At 48.2% G+C, this 12,033-nt stretch overlaps 3 protein-coding genes across 3 annotated transcripts; 2 read left to right on the top strand and 1 right to left on the bottom strand.

Moving 5' to 3' along the window:
* Positions 1-134: 134 nt before the first annotated feature.
* On the top strand, positions 135-1,100 carry F5J12DRAFT_786607 (uncharacterized protein; the record flags this gene model as incomplete). The annotated part of the gene is made up of 6 exons (XM_051743488.1): positions 135-245; positions 321-385; positions 481-553; positions 602-673; positions 767-901; positions 1,044-1,100. 6 exons carry the CDS (start codon positions 135-137, stop codon positions 1,098-1,100), a joined length of 513 nt encoding a protein of 170 aa, XP_051595118.1.
* A 1,639-nt stretch (positions 1,101-2,739) lies between these two features.
* Positions 2,740-3,597, top strand: F5J12DRAFT_786605 (uncharacterized protein; the record flags this gene model as incomplete). The annotated part of the gene is made up of 3 exons (XM_051743487.1): positions 2,740-2,931; positions 3,112-3,310; positions 3,359-3,597. The coding sequence occupies 3 exons, from the start codon at positions 2,740-2,742 to the stop codon at positions 3,595-3,597; spliced, it is 630 nt and encodes a 209-aa protein (XP_051595117.1).
* Positions 3,598-8,072: 4,475 nt separating this feature from the next.
* F5J12DRAFT_907612 (POT family-domain-containing protein) lies at positions 8,073-10,537 on the bottom strand (the record flags this gene model as incomplete). The annotated part of the gene is made up of 11 exons (XM_051748957.1): positions 8,073-8,221; positions 8,277-8,428; positions 8,483-8,574; positions 8,627-8,749; positions 8,803-8,884; positions 8,994-9,334; positions 9,396-9,461; positions 9,514-9,841; positions 9,904-10,031; positions 10,234-10,268; positions 10,321-10,537. 11 exons carry the CDS (start codon positions 10,535-10,537, stop codon positions 8,073-8,075), a joined length of 1,713 nt encoding a protein of 570 aa, XP_051595116.1.
* Positions 10,538-12,033: the final 1,496 nt, after the last annotated feature.

Here is a 12,033-nt window from a genome sequence, read left to right as displayed (position 1 = left end):
CAACCAGGCATCCTATGTGTTTTCCAAGTATCTTCCTCCCAATATCCTGTTCAAAGAGCCCACCAGGCCAACACATCATGAACTAATTGAAACCTTGGAGTTCTGGAAGGAGTGACAGCAGGAGCACCCAGAAGATGTCTTCCAGTTCCGAAGGTGGAGATCTCAGGATGGTTCCCTGGAGGAGCTGGTTGCCAAACACCAACACCGGTCAGAAAAAGCCAAAGGGAAGAGACCCTGGATGGAAGGTGAGGTCATGATCAATTTGGATATACATAACTGATCACACATTAAGTAAATTCCATTGACAGCTCTGACTACAGACATCACTCAGAGGAGGAACCAGCTGCTCCCACAAAACCCTCCACCAAATGGCAACAAATAGATGGTATGTCAGAGCTGGTCAGATTCTTTACTGGTAACCCTAACATGACCTTGGAATTGTGTGCCAAAAATCATCCCACTGGAACATCCAATGCACAGGAGGACAACAGATGATGGAACCAGTCCACATCAGACTGGCACAATACAGCTACTGCATACCCCAAGCCAGCTGGTAAGTGGTATCTGGCAACAATGAATATTGCTGATAGAATTGTATCAGACATTCATGCCAATGATGGTGGTGATTCAACTGCAAGGAAGCCCAAGCCCAAGCCAAGAATCAGATCCAATGGTCAGTTTCCATGCACACTTGGTTAATCCTCTCATTACAGCATTCTACAGCAGCCCAGAATGATAAGATGGTCATATCACTTAATGATCATAGGTATACATCCATAACACAATTACACACACTAATCAATGTCAGGAGTTGATCTGGTGGGTAGGAATTCAAATGCCAGGCCTAGAGGCCATGCAATGGACAGGGAAGATAGACTGTTGGATCAAGCAGAAGAGGATGGTGTGGCTCATTTCCCAGAGCAGAATTGTAGGCCCCCATGGCAGCCAGATGAGAATTATCCTATTCCAACCATGAGGAGGCAAAGGTAGAATTGAGGCCAGTACCTAATGTTTTCCAGTAGACTGGCAACAACCATATATAGTGCACAGTGCAAGAATTGCTGGTGAATTACCAGCCCCATAGCTACCATATACCATAACCCACTGTCATAATCCAATTGCAGCCAATTTGTGCACTTCTCCAATTCCATTCAACATAATGTTCATTGAAATGAGTTAAATATACAAATTAAAGCTGGTCTGGTTTAAGACAGTAGCCTACACCTGCTGGCTCTTCCTCCAGAAGATCTGCTAACTGTTTCCAGAATCTGGTAAGCATGGCATGCTGCTCAACATGTGATTGCCACTCCCTGGTTGCATCCACCAGGGTATTGGCATAATACCTATATGTGGTGATCAGATTGGCATTGTGTGTGGCATTGATGTCTGGCTGATGCACCCCACTCCTAGCCATGATACTGGAGATCCACCTTGACATTTGAACTGGTAGACATGTTTAGCTATGGTTGCATAGGAACTTCTGGACTTACACTTGGTTTGTGGAGTATCAACTCCTGGCTGTATGGTGAACTCCTGGGAGACTGTAAAAGCTCTAAATGCAACAATGGGATTGGCACTGGTGATGGGGATCTAGCTGGTGGTATCAATGTGGAGCTGAATGATGCAGGAGCATCTGAAAGGTCCATAGGTTGACGAGGACCAGGGAAATTGCTGCCAGGTGATGTGAATGTTGTTGGGCTGGGAACTGGGATAGGATTGCAACAGGCTAGTGACACAGAGGGAGTTAAGGACTGGAATTGAGGCTCATGCAATAGGATGAATGGTCATGATGATTGGCCAGCTGCTTGAGTTGGGTAGATGTAAGCTGACAATCTTGTGGCAGCAGGCAACTGAAATGCTGGTTCTTGTAAAGGACTGACCAGTGGGGACTGAAATGGTGGGGGTGACCCCCAAGGTGGCTTGTGCAATGGCATACCTGGGGCAACAGGCAGTGGTGATTTGTCCCATGCCAGCTCAAGTAATGGGGTGCTTTCAGAGAGGTGTGTTGATATGGAGTCCCAAGGAGGCTCAACCAATGGGCTGCTAGAGGAGGGAGATGGTGCCAATGACTCCCATGCTGGCTCTATCAAAGGTGATCTGGGTGAACCAGAGGACTGGAAGGAGGGTTCCATTCCAGTTGGGTGTATTGTTTGAGCCAGGGACAGCTCAAAAGGTGGCTCACATAATGGGGATGATGGCATGTCCAGCAGGTTGTTTTCAGTAAACATTTCCTCATCCTCATTGAGAGATGTGAGCTGCTACATATCATGGTGTGACAGAATTACTGCACACAGTCATTAGAAGTAATGGTCCTTGGACTGGTTGACTTACAGAGTTTATCTGGACTGCTGGAACTGAATCTAACATTTCTGGGAGCCATATGAAAGTTCAAAACATTGTAGGCACTGTGGGGATTACACTGATGTTTGAGAATGATTTTGGTACCAGTGATAAGATTGTATTACACAATATTTTTTCATCAGTCATCATGCTGGATGTGCAAGTGCATACATAATGGAAATGGGCACTTAGTGGAATGACTGTCAACTGCCATACATTACTCCCACCAAAATATGTTCAATGGTTAAACCAGTACATTGAATATTGTAAATCACAGCATCACCAGAGTGAGCATTTGTATTGTGCTTATGTAAGCCTGTTGAATGGTGTATGCTAGCTGGCAAATTCACCACACTGCTCAAGCACCCACCACCTGCACACCTAAGCTTTAACAGCACTATGTCTACCACCAACACCAGCACCTTCATCCTGGCACAATCGACTGACAACATCCAGCCAGTCATCACCACTGAAAATGCCAAGCAGATGGTTGAGGAGGCTGCCAGGGTTACAATGCAGGCACTGAGAGGACTTTGGGGCTGGGACACTAAGCACTGGGGCAAAGTGGCTCAGCTTGTGTGGGCCCAGCTGGTAAGTGAAATCACAGCCATGATATCCATTCCTGACATCTACATAGGGAATGGTCTCCACAGTTGTTGAACATCTACCCCTGGCATTCAAGATCCCTCCACATCTTATTGCTATCAATATATGCACATGGTTGACCCAGCAACAATCTTTGCCACACAAACATGGCCACCTTTCAACCAGATGATGACAGCACAAGAGGCCAATGTGAAGGATCATGTGTGGTATTGCCTTCATCACCAGCCTAAGTCTCACCCATATTACAAGGTCATGGAGGAGCTTACTGGGCCTTTGTTGAGGGCCAAGCACCAGGCACAGCTGGTGGATAAGGGGAAGGGGAAAGAGTTGGGTATGGATGAGGCTCAAAGGACTTGGCTTCCAGGTGAGCACTAATTCTGAGGATGGCAATTAGGGTAGACCACTGATACAGGATCCAAAGATGCACCCACAGACACTACAGCTAGGACCACTGGAGTTGTGATGCAGAAGCCAGGAAATGAGGAGGATCAGAACAGGGAGAAAGCATGGGGCTGTAGCCAGTCAAGACATGGCTGGCCAGTGGCCAAGCCTGTCAATGCCAGTGATCAGACCAGTAGAGGCTGGAGCCAGTCAAGGAGACCAACGAAGAAGGTGAAACCAGCAGTCAACAAGGATGTGCAGGAGTGGTGAGACATCAACAACCCTCCTGAGTCCTGGGAGGTAGTGCTGGAAGCTGAGTGGTGTGTGAGATGCCAGGACAGGAGTTGGCCCTGTATGGTGCTAGCTGGCAGGGCATGCTGGCAATGCCACTGTACCAAATACTCATGCAGCTTGTTCAAGGGGAGGGGAGACAAGTCTGAGATGCAGTGAAAAGCCTCCTGTTCAAGGCCTCGCTGGCAATGATCCCCAGAAGACATGGCCAGCCTTCCCACCACCTGCACCAGCTCCATTGACCAGTCAATGAGCCAAATGTCAAAGGGCACCAAGCTGAAATCAATCCACCGGTCCATCCAAAGTAACAAGCCATCATTCATCTCCTGGCCCATGGACTGGCCACCCCAGTAAGTTATTCACAATCCTATGTTTTTTGCTAATCAGTTGAAATAATATATCTATTGAGTAGTGGAAATTATTACTCTGTCATGGCTATCCCAGTCATAGTCTTGTGCAAGAAGTGTTGCAACAGACCCACCCATCACTCCAGTGCCAACTACTACAACCAGTGCCAATGATCCATGCCATTGTGATGAGTATTGGGAAGAGGTTACCATCCTCGAGTGGGAGAATACTGACATGAGGTGGGAGATAGAAGTAACCTGTACTGAGCTTGCTGCTCTCCATCAGGTGGTAGATGCCATCTGTAATCACCTATTCCTGGCCCCAGATGTGCTTAACCATCCTCTGGTCCCATTTCACACTACTTCCAACCCTACACTGGTACCTCACATGCCAGTCATGGTGGAACTTGGCACTACAACTGGTGTTGTAGAGGTTCAATCATCCTGAAGTGGCTCAAGACAGGAGTCCACTGAACCCCCCCCCCCCAGCTTCATTCAAGGGAGGTGCTGGCTTGGAAGTACCTCCTTTGAATGTCAAACCTGTGCATGGACCTGCTGGAGGTCTGGCAATCTCTATTACTCCACCACCACCAGCAGTCAGATCAGTGCCCAGACAGGAAGGTAGGATGGAGGTCGAACTAACATCAATGTACTTGTCATTTTGCAATCCATTTGTGTTTTTTTGTCTTTGTACTTGTACTTTGTTAGATGCAGCAATATATTCTATGTTGTCAAAATGTGATCTCCAGGAAGAAGTAGCTACTGCTGCTGGTAGTTGTTACTGTATGATTCAGATACTGGAAAACCAATCTGGTATGGTGATGTCTGTACCAAGGCCATGGTGTTACAAGCACTAAGGGCCAATGGAGTCATGGTTCACCTAGATGATTGAATGATGACTGGCTGGCATAACTCAATTGTTTTTGCTGTATAGCATGATGGTGACTTTCATGGTATTGTTCTGGCTTGCTGGAGGCTGTAAGGCATTGAATCCACAGTTTAAATGTACTGGGTAGTTGGCTAGTCTTCTGGTCATTGCCAGAGCCACCATTGTGGTAATACATGCATCTCCAGCATGGTACTGGTGCCAGTATGTACATACACTGTGGACCTGCTCCTGGGAGGTCCAGGCAGGTCAGGCATGGCATGGTATAATTTCTCAGTGGGCCTCCATGGCATTGGCACTGGGATGGCATTCATGGCATTGGTGCCAGGACAGCTTGACTGATGGCCTCATGGCATTTGGGATGTGCCAGAACATATGGCATAGGTGCCAGGATGGCTTCCACAGCATTGGTGTTGTGCCAGAACACATTACAATGGTGCCAGGATGGCTTGCATGATGGACTCATGGCATTGGGGATATGCTGGAATGCATGGAACCAGTGCCAGGGTGGCTTCCATGGCATTGGTGTTGTGCCAGAACACATTACAATGGTGCCAGAATGGCCTGTATGATGGCCTCATGGCATTGGGGATGTGCTGGCACTCATTACACAGGTGCTGGGATGGCCTGCATGATGGACCTGTGGCATTGGGGACATGCCAGAATACATGGAACTGGTGCTGGGCCAGCCTCCATGGCATTGGTCCAGTGCTGGTGCACATTACAATGGTGCCAGAATGGCCTGCATGATAGGCCTCATGGTATTGGGGATGTGCCAGAACACATGGAATAGGTTCCAGGACAGCTTCCATGGCATTGGTGTTGTGCTGGAACACATTCTAATGGTGCTGGGATGGCCTGCATGATGGCCCCATGGCATTGGGGATGTGCTGGAACACATGGACCTGGTGCTGGTGCTGGCTCACAATACATCAGTGCTGGGACAGCTTCCATGATGGCCCCATGGCAGTGGCAGTGTGCTGGAGCACATGGCATTGGTGCCAGCATGGCTTCCATGGCATTAGCATTGTGCTGGTTCACATTAAATCAGTGCCAGCCAGGACAGCTTCCATGGCATTAGTCCTGGGTTGGTGTTGGCCTGGCTCACATTGCATTGGTGCTGGGACACCTTGAATGGCATTGGTATTGGGTCTGCCCACATGGAATCGATGCCAGGACAGCCAGCATGGCATTGGTGTTGTGCCAGCCTGCATGGCATTGGTATTGGGCCTGTTCATATTGCATTGGTGTTGGCCCAGCTCACATGGCATTCATCCCAGGATGGCCTGCATGGCATTGGTGGTGGGCAGTGTTGCTGGGATGGCTAGCATGGCATTGGTGTTGGGCTGGCTTGCATGACAGTGTTGCCAGGGGTGAACCCAGGGGCTGAGCCCATCCATACCTTCTAGGGACACCCAACTCTGGGCTTACCTGGGACTACTCATATTGCAGTGGCTACACCCTAATCCCACAGCTGGCTTGTACCCCATGATGACAATTCTAACCTCTGCCCAGCCATTCTCCATAATGACTCCTACTCTTGGACTCAGCTGTATGCTATGGTGACACTCATTTATTGGGCTCTCCCATAGTCCATGATGACACTTACTCCCCAGCCTGCTTGTAACTGACAATGATAATTCAAACCACAGCTGCACCATTCCTCATGACAACATTTCCTCTCAGGCTCAGCTGTACTACATGGTGACACTCATCAGTTGGGCTCTCCCATACTACAAGGTGACAATAGGTTCATGGCTCTCATGTAACACACATGCACAAGCCATACATGGGCTCAACCTCCACTGGCCTGCCACTAATGGCTGATTGTCAGCCTCCACTGACTGTCTCATAGGGCCTAACCAGGTGCATGGGCTCATAGATGTGGTATGACTCTTAGCTTAGGGCAGCTCCCTGAGCTGCAGCAATGCTAGGCTACATTGATGCTGACTGGGTGGCTAATATGAATGATCACAGATCTGTTATGGGCTATGTACTCCTTATGTCTGGTGGCCCTATTAGCTGGTTGTCAAAAAATGGATGTCCATTGCACTATCCAGCATGGAAGCTGCCAATGAGTGGAACAAGGTTTGATTGGCAGATGGTCATGATGGTGGAGCATAGGAAGTTGTTGGCATACTGAAACCAGCACTTCCAGTTGCAAATGGGTAGAAAATCATTTGGTTCATAGACAGCAATGCTGATGGAACAATGGGCAACATATCCATGTCATTACTGGTTGCTGGTGTGCTAGGTGCACTTCCTCCAACAGGTTCTGGTATCATGAAGTCAATGGAAGGTGACCCCAGGGATGGCATGTTGTTCCCCATGCTCTTGCTGTTGGAAGAACTCAACCTGGCATAGGATGGGCCTCAAGAAGAAGTGTTGATACTCAATGCCAAAAAGCAATTCAAGCCCTTGCACTTGGAAGGTATGAGCACACTCATCCTGTCATAGAATAGCCATCCCTTGTTTTTATAAGGGGCTGCATCCTTGTGGGCCTGCTGACATCACCATTTGCACAGGACATTCAATCTGATTGGATTGAATCATATCTTCATATAACTGTCCCATGAATTCTTATTTGCAACACCAATATCAGCCCCTGACTCTAGGGAACATGCAAATCCAGATGAACACCTGAGATGATCAACAACCACATATGTACTTCATAGCTGTGTGATATCAGCTAGTTATTCTGTCATTTGACTGACTCTTTCACCCTTTTCCATTTCCCTTTACATGCTTTAGGGGTTTTGGGCTCCCCTTTCTCATGGTTTGCAAGCATCAGAGAAGCTGCACAGGTGTTCCAAAATGGTGCCTTGAAATTCAAACCATCATCAGTGGTTGGCTTGTGGGAATCAGTGAGGTCAAGAAGGGCAAATGTATCCTTATCTGACCATGACACTTGCATCAAGTGGCCATCTGCCTTACAAGGGGGCATGGCAACAGATGGAGGGAGAAGCAAGAGCAGATGCTGTACATGTGGCACTTTGACTTGAACTCTGTATGCTTATGTCATGAAGGCCTGGGACTTTTTTTTTGGTTCTTTCACCCAGATTCTTTGTGGGACTTTGTTAGCGCTCAATATTCAATGGTCAATTTGCTAACACTGTTATAAATGACACATTATTACTACATCGCTCTTGCGAGACGTGCTAAGCGTATCAGGCATCACCGCCCCCACCGCCTGAAACTTATCAGGAAATTAGACTACCTTATCAGTCAAACCGTCCTTCAGCCATATTGTTCAATCTGTCTTCTTCGGAATTCAACTTCCTCACGAGCATCCAGAACATGATGCCAGATGTGCCACATATGACAGCGACGGAACCGTAGTTCCAGACGAGCAACGGGTCAGTCGAGAGGGCTACCGCCAGTAGTAAGTATTACACCCGCAAAGCAACGCGGGACAAGGCACTCACAAACGAAGGCTTCGCCGATGGCAGATGCTACAGCATTCGTAAAGAGGAGCATGGACATGACGAGCGACCGCATGTTCCTCGGCGCCTTAGTAAACGCATACTCCAGACCCGTGATCGAAGCAAGGATCTCGCTAATCGCAACCAAGATATACCTGGAGACACCCACGGGTGAATTGTTAGCAACGAGGCGAAAACTCAGTACTAACGATCCGCTCTGAATCCACACGTTCAAAGGGGATACCAATGGGTTCCCGTTGCTGTCGACACATGTACCGGCATAATATCCGCATGGATTTGTCTGATGATTAGGCATCCGTCGGATGTCATCACATAGGAATAGGGGAGATTACCTTGTAAATGCAGTACTGGACGACAGCCGCCCATACCATGGCGGTAGCACCAGTATAGAACCCAAAAGCGATCTTTTGCAAGGGCTTGAAGTTGATCCTCCATCGGACGAGAGCAGGGTAGAACTAACAGGACCGTCATAAACCACAGACAATCAGGAAGGAGGCAGGGCACTCACGACCAAGTCGCAGAGCGGGATAAAGATGATGAGAGCCAAAGGATCCAGGTTAGAAAGAATGTCGTTAGGTAGACCGTGCGTGCTCATGGTAGCAGCTTGCGATGTCAAATTATTGTTCAATTGATTGTAGGACAACCCTACAAGTTCCGCTCCGCATCATCGCCCAGCATGCGTCATAAGCGGCAACTCACAATAAATCGGGAGCCACAAGGAACACGGAGCAAGCTTTAAACCCGCGACGAACTTCTTCCACCCAGTTATCATCAAACCTCATCCATGCCGGTTTCTCACCGATGACCTTGCTTGGCTTGGCACTCTCCCAGAAGTCATCGGCGGTGAGGTTGCGAACGGTCTTGATAGGGTTCCAGCTCCATCGTCCGCGCATAGCATATCGCCAGACACGGACTGCAGTGGCGAGCACTGAACCCGTTGGTTGTGAAGTGCTATACTTGCCGTGTCCATACCACAAAACCAAAGGGGAGAGAAGGAAAACAGCGGTCGGAAGTGTATAGGCTAGCCAGTACCCGACGAACTGGATAGAAAGGCTGAGCGATCAAAAGAAGATAAAAAACACAACACCGTGCAACTCGAACCTTTTCCGCGTATACCATACTTATCTGACCGATGAGCGCGCCGATGTTAATGAAGAGATAAAAGTACTGGTGTAACATGAGCTCTAAATCATAGGGACCAAATGGCATCACATCTGACCATGTAAATTCTAGACGTTGTCAAGCTGGGGTCCACGATAACCCGTTCCCCTTTCTTTGTTACCGAGATAAACATCTTTGTTCGGCGATATTGTTCTGCCACTAGAGGGGAGATATTGGACTTGAACCCGCCCGCACCAATGCCAGTGACTATCAAAGAAAGAGTAAAGAGTCCGACAGAGGCATCGCTTCCGATGATACCAGGTATGGCCGAGATAATCATGATAACATGACCGAGCATGGCGATTGCGACGCACACGCAAACGGTCTTGTAACGACCCCAATAGGTGTCTGCGATGTAGGCACCTGCTATAGGCGTTCCGTACGACCTGTGTGGTCGTGAGATGTCTGGTTGCGAGGCGCTAGTGAGCACCCACTAGGGTTTACACACCAGAACTGATAAAAGGTCGTGAGACCCGTGGACATTTGTTGACCTCTCCCAAGGGCACCAGACTGACCATTCAAACCACCTGCCCCGGTGGTTGAATTGGGTGGAAGTGGTTGTTGAATGAAATTCACCTGCCACGCTCAGTGAGACACTGTTAAACATCCAGCAAGAACGAAGTAAAACTTACGAAGACTGCGCTTGCACCTACCACGTGAAAAGGACGTTGCAGAGCTGATATGGGAAGTCATGCAACACATACCATAATACTATATGCGTCACCCAAAATTCCTCAGTGCCAGGTTCAACCTTAAATGCCAAAAAAATAATACTGACAGAAAATCGTTCAGCCAGTTCTACGACGGCGATCACTGCCCAACTATGTCAGGAAACACTGGTACGTAGACAAGAGTAAAAACCAACTGTAAGCAGTCCACGGTATGGCGTCTGACACTCTGCGAAGAGCGAAGAGCTCTTCCTCGGTTGGAAACTCCAGTCCCTCGTGGATAGGATCGACCTCGGCATCTTCGCCTAATACCGTACCCTTCTCTTTTAAAGTAAAGTCGTAAGCAAATTTTTCATGATGTTCGACCTCTGTCAAAGCAGCAAGAATCTCGCGGTCCGATTCCAAGCCAGCCATTCTAGACGTGAACGCGGACAACCGTCTGTGAGATTAAGGAAAGAGACGGAAGTCAAGGAGATACACGCGGGGATAGATGATATCCATGGTATGCGTTTTATTTTAAAAGTCAAGTCTGATACATGAAAGCGGGAGGGGAACTCGGACACAGTAGGTGCACACCCCGCAGCTCGATTAGGAAGGTCTTATCAAGAACTCCAACATCACCGATCATGTAACCAATAGTACCTCTCTAATGCTTTTCCTAACTTGGCAGGCTTTTCGAACTTTCCCCCCCTTTCCAGAGTACAACAAGTAGTCCTGGCGCATTTTCGATTTATTTATTGCTCACACTCCTAAGTATCACATGTATTACGAGTTTTTAATGCAAAGGTTTGCTTATTCGCTGGCAGCGAAGGTGCGACCCCTACGGCGTTCAGCAAGACTCGAATCCCTGCCAGAGTTAAGCAGAGAGTTGGTATTGTAACTCGTGACTCCCAGATCCGGCCCTTATCATGTAATCTTGGCACTGGGCTACATTTTCCGAGGCCCTCGAGAGTAGGGAACAAGATGTACCCGTCCGCGGAGGCAACGAACTAGGCACGGCTTCCCGGGAATCCCTCATCCCCTCTCTGTCACTTTCACGAATGGCAGGCAGTTGATAAAGTACCTGGCTACTCGACTGTGTCAAAAAAATTGTTACTAAACTTTCATTGAATCGTGTGTCAGAAATCACGATCTTGTTACCAATGTGCCATGCCATAGTAAAAGGTATGCAATGGGCGTCGCACGTACCTATGAGGGGCAGAACTAGACAAAAATAAATAATCTAGTTTTCATTGAACTGTTTCTGCATCACGGATGAAATAAAGAACCTTCCACCATGTGAGGAAACCTCGCCCTGAAGCTCGAAAGGTGTAATGAGTCAAGTACATCAGGAAGCGAAAAAATGGTTTAAACCTATTTGAACCCGTCACTGACTGGTCGTGACCGCGATTCCGTCATTCCCTGTCTCTCTGATGTACTCAGGCAGTCATTACATCAAGGACAAGAGTACTGATTAGACATACGAGGAATTAATACCACCGTTCCAGAGACCTTCATCCGGCAGTTGTGTAGTTTATTCCATTCCGAGAGGGCTTGGTTAGGCAGCGCAGATCTCTACCAGTACGCCTACAGCCTCCCTCGAGTAAACAGAGTCTCTGAGGGGCAAGTACTTGTCCGTGACTCCTTACACTCGTCTCGCCACTCAGAATCACAGCATCGCTTTGGGCCGGTGGTCCTTCGCTCCCCTCCACCTCATTCCCGTCTGCATTGTGTATTTACTGTCACGACGTAGTCCATATCCATACATGGCTGTCACCATTCCACTCGACGGTCTTCTATTGAGTCCCCGAGTTTACATAAGGCACGGAATCTTAGCCAGTAGGTGATGATAAGCACTTCTTTCCACAGTTAGGCAGTCAGCAAGGAGCTTCTATGCTATTGCAACTTTTGTAACATACAGAAATCCATTA

This window comes from Pisolithus orientalis (genome assembly GCF_024613125.1).
Source record: "Pisolithus orientalis strain OTSU chromosome Unknown F5J12scaffold_61, whole genome shotgun sequence".
Taxonomy (NCBI): Eukaryota; Fungi; Basidiomycota; class Agaricomycetes; order Boletales; family Pisolithaceae; genus Pisolithus; species Pisolithus orientalis.
Note: the sequence above shows the minus strand (reverse complement) of the source record. Positions and strands in the feature narration are given on the sequence as shown.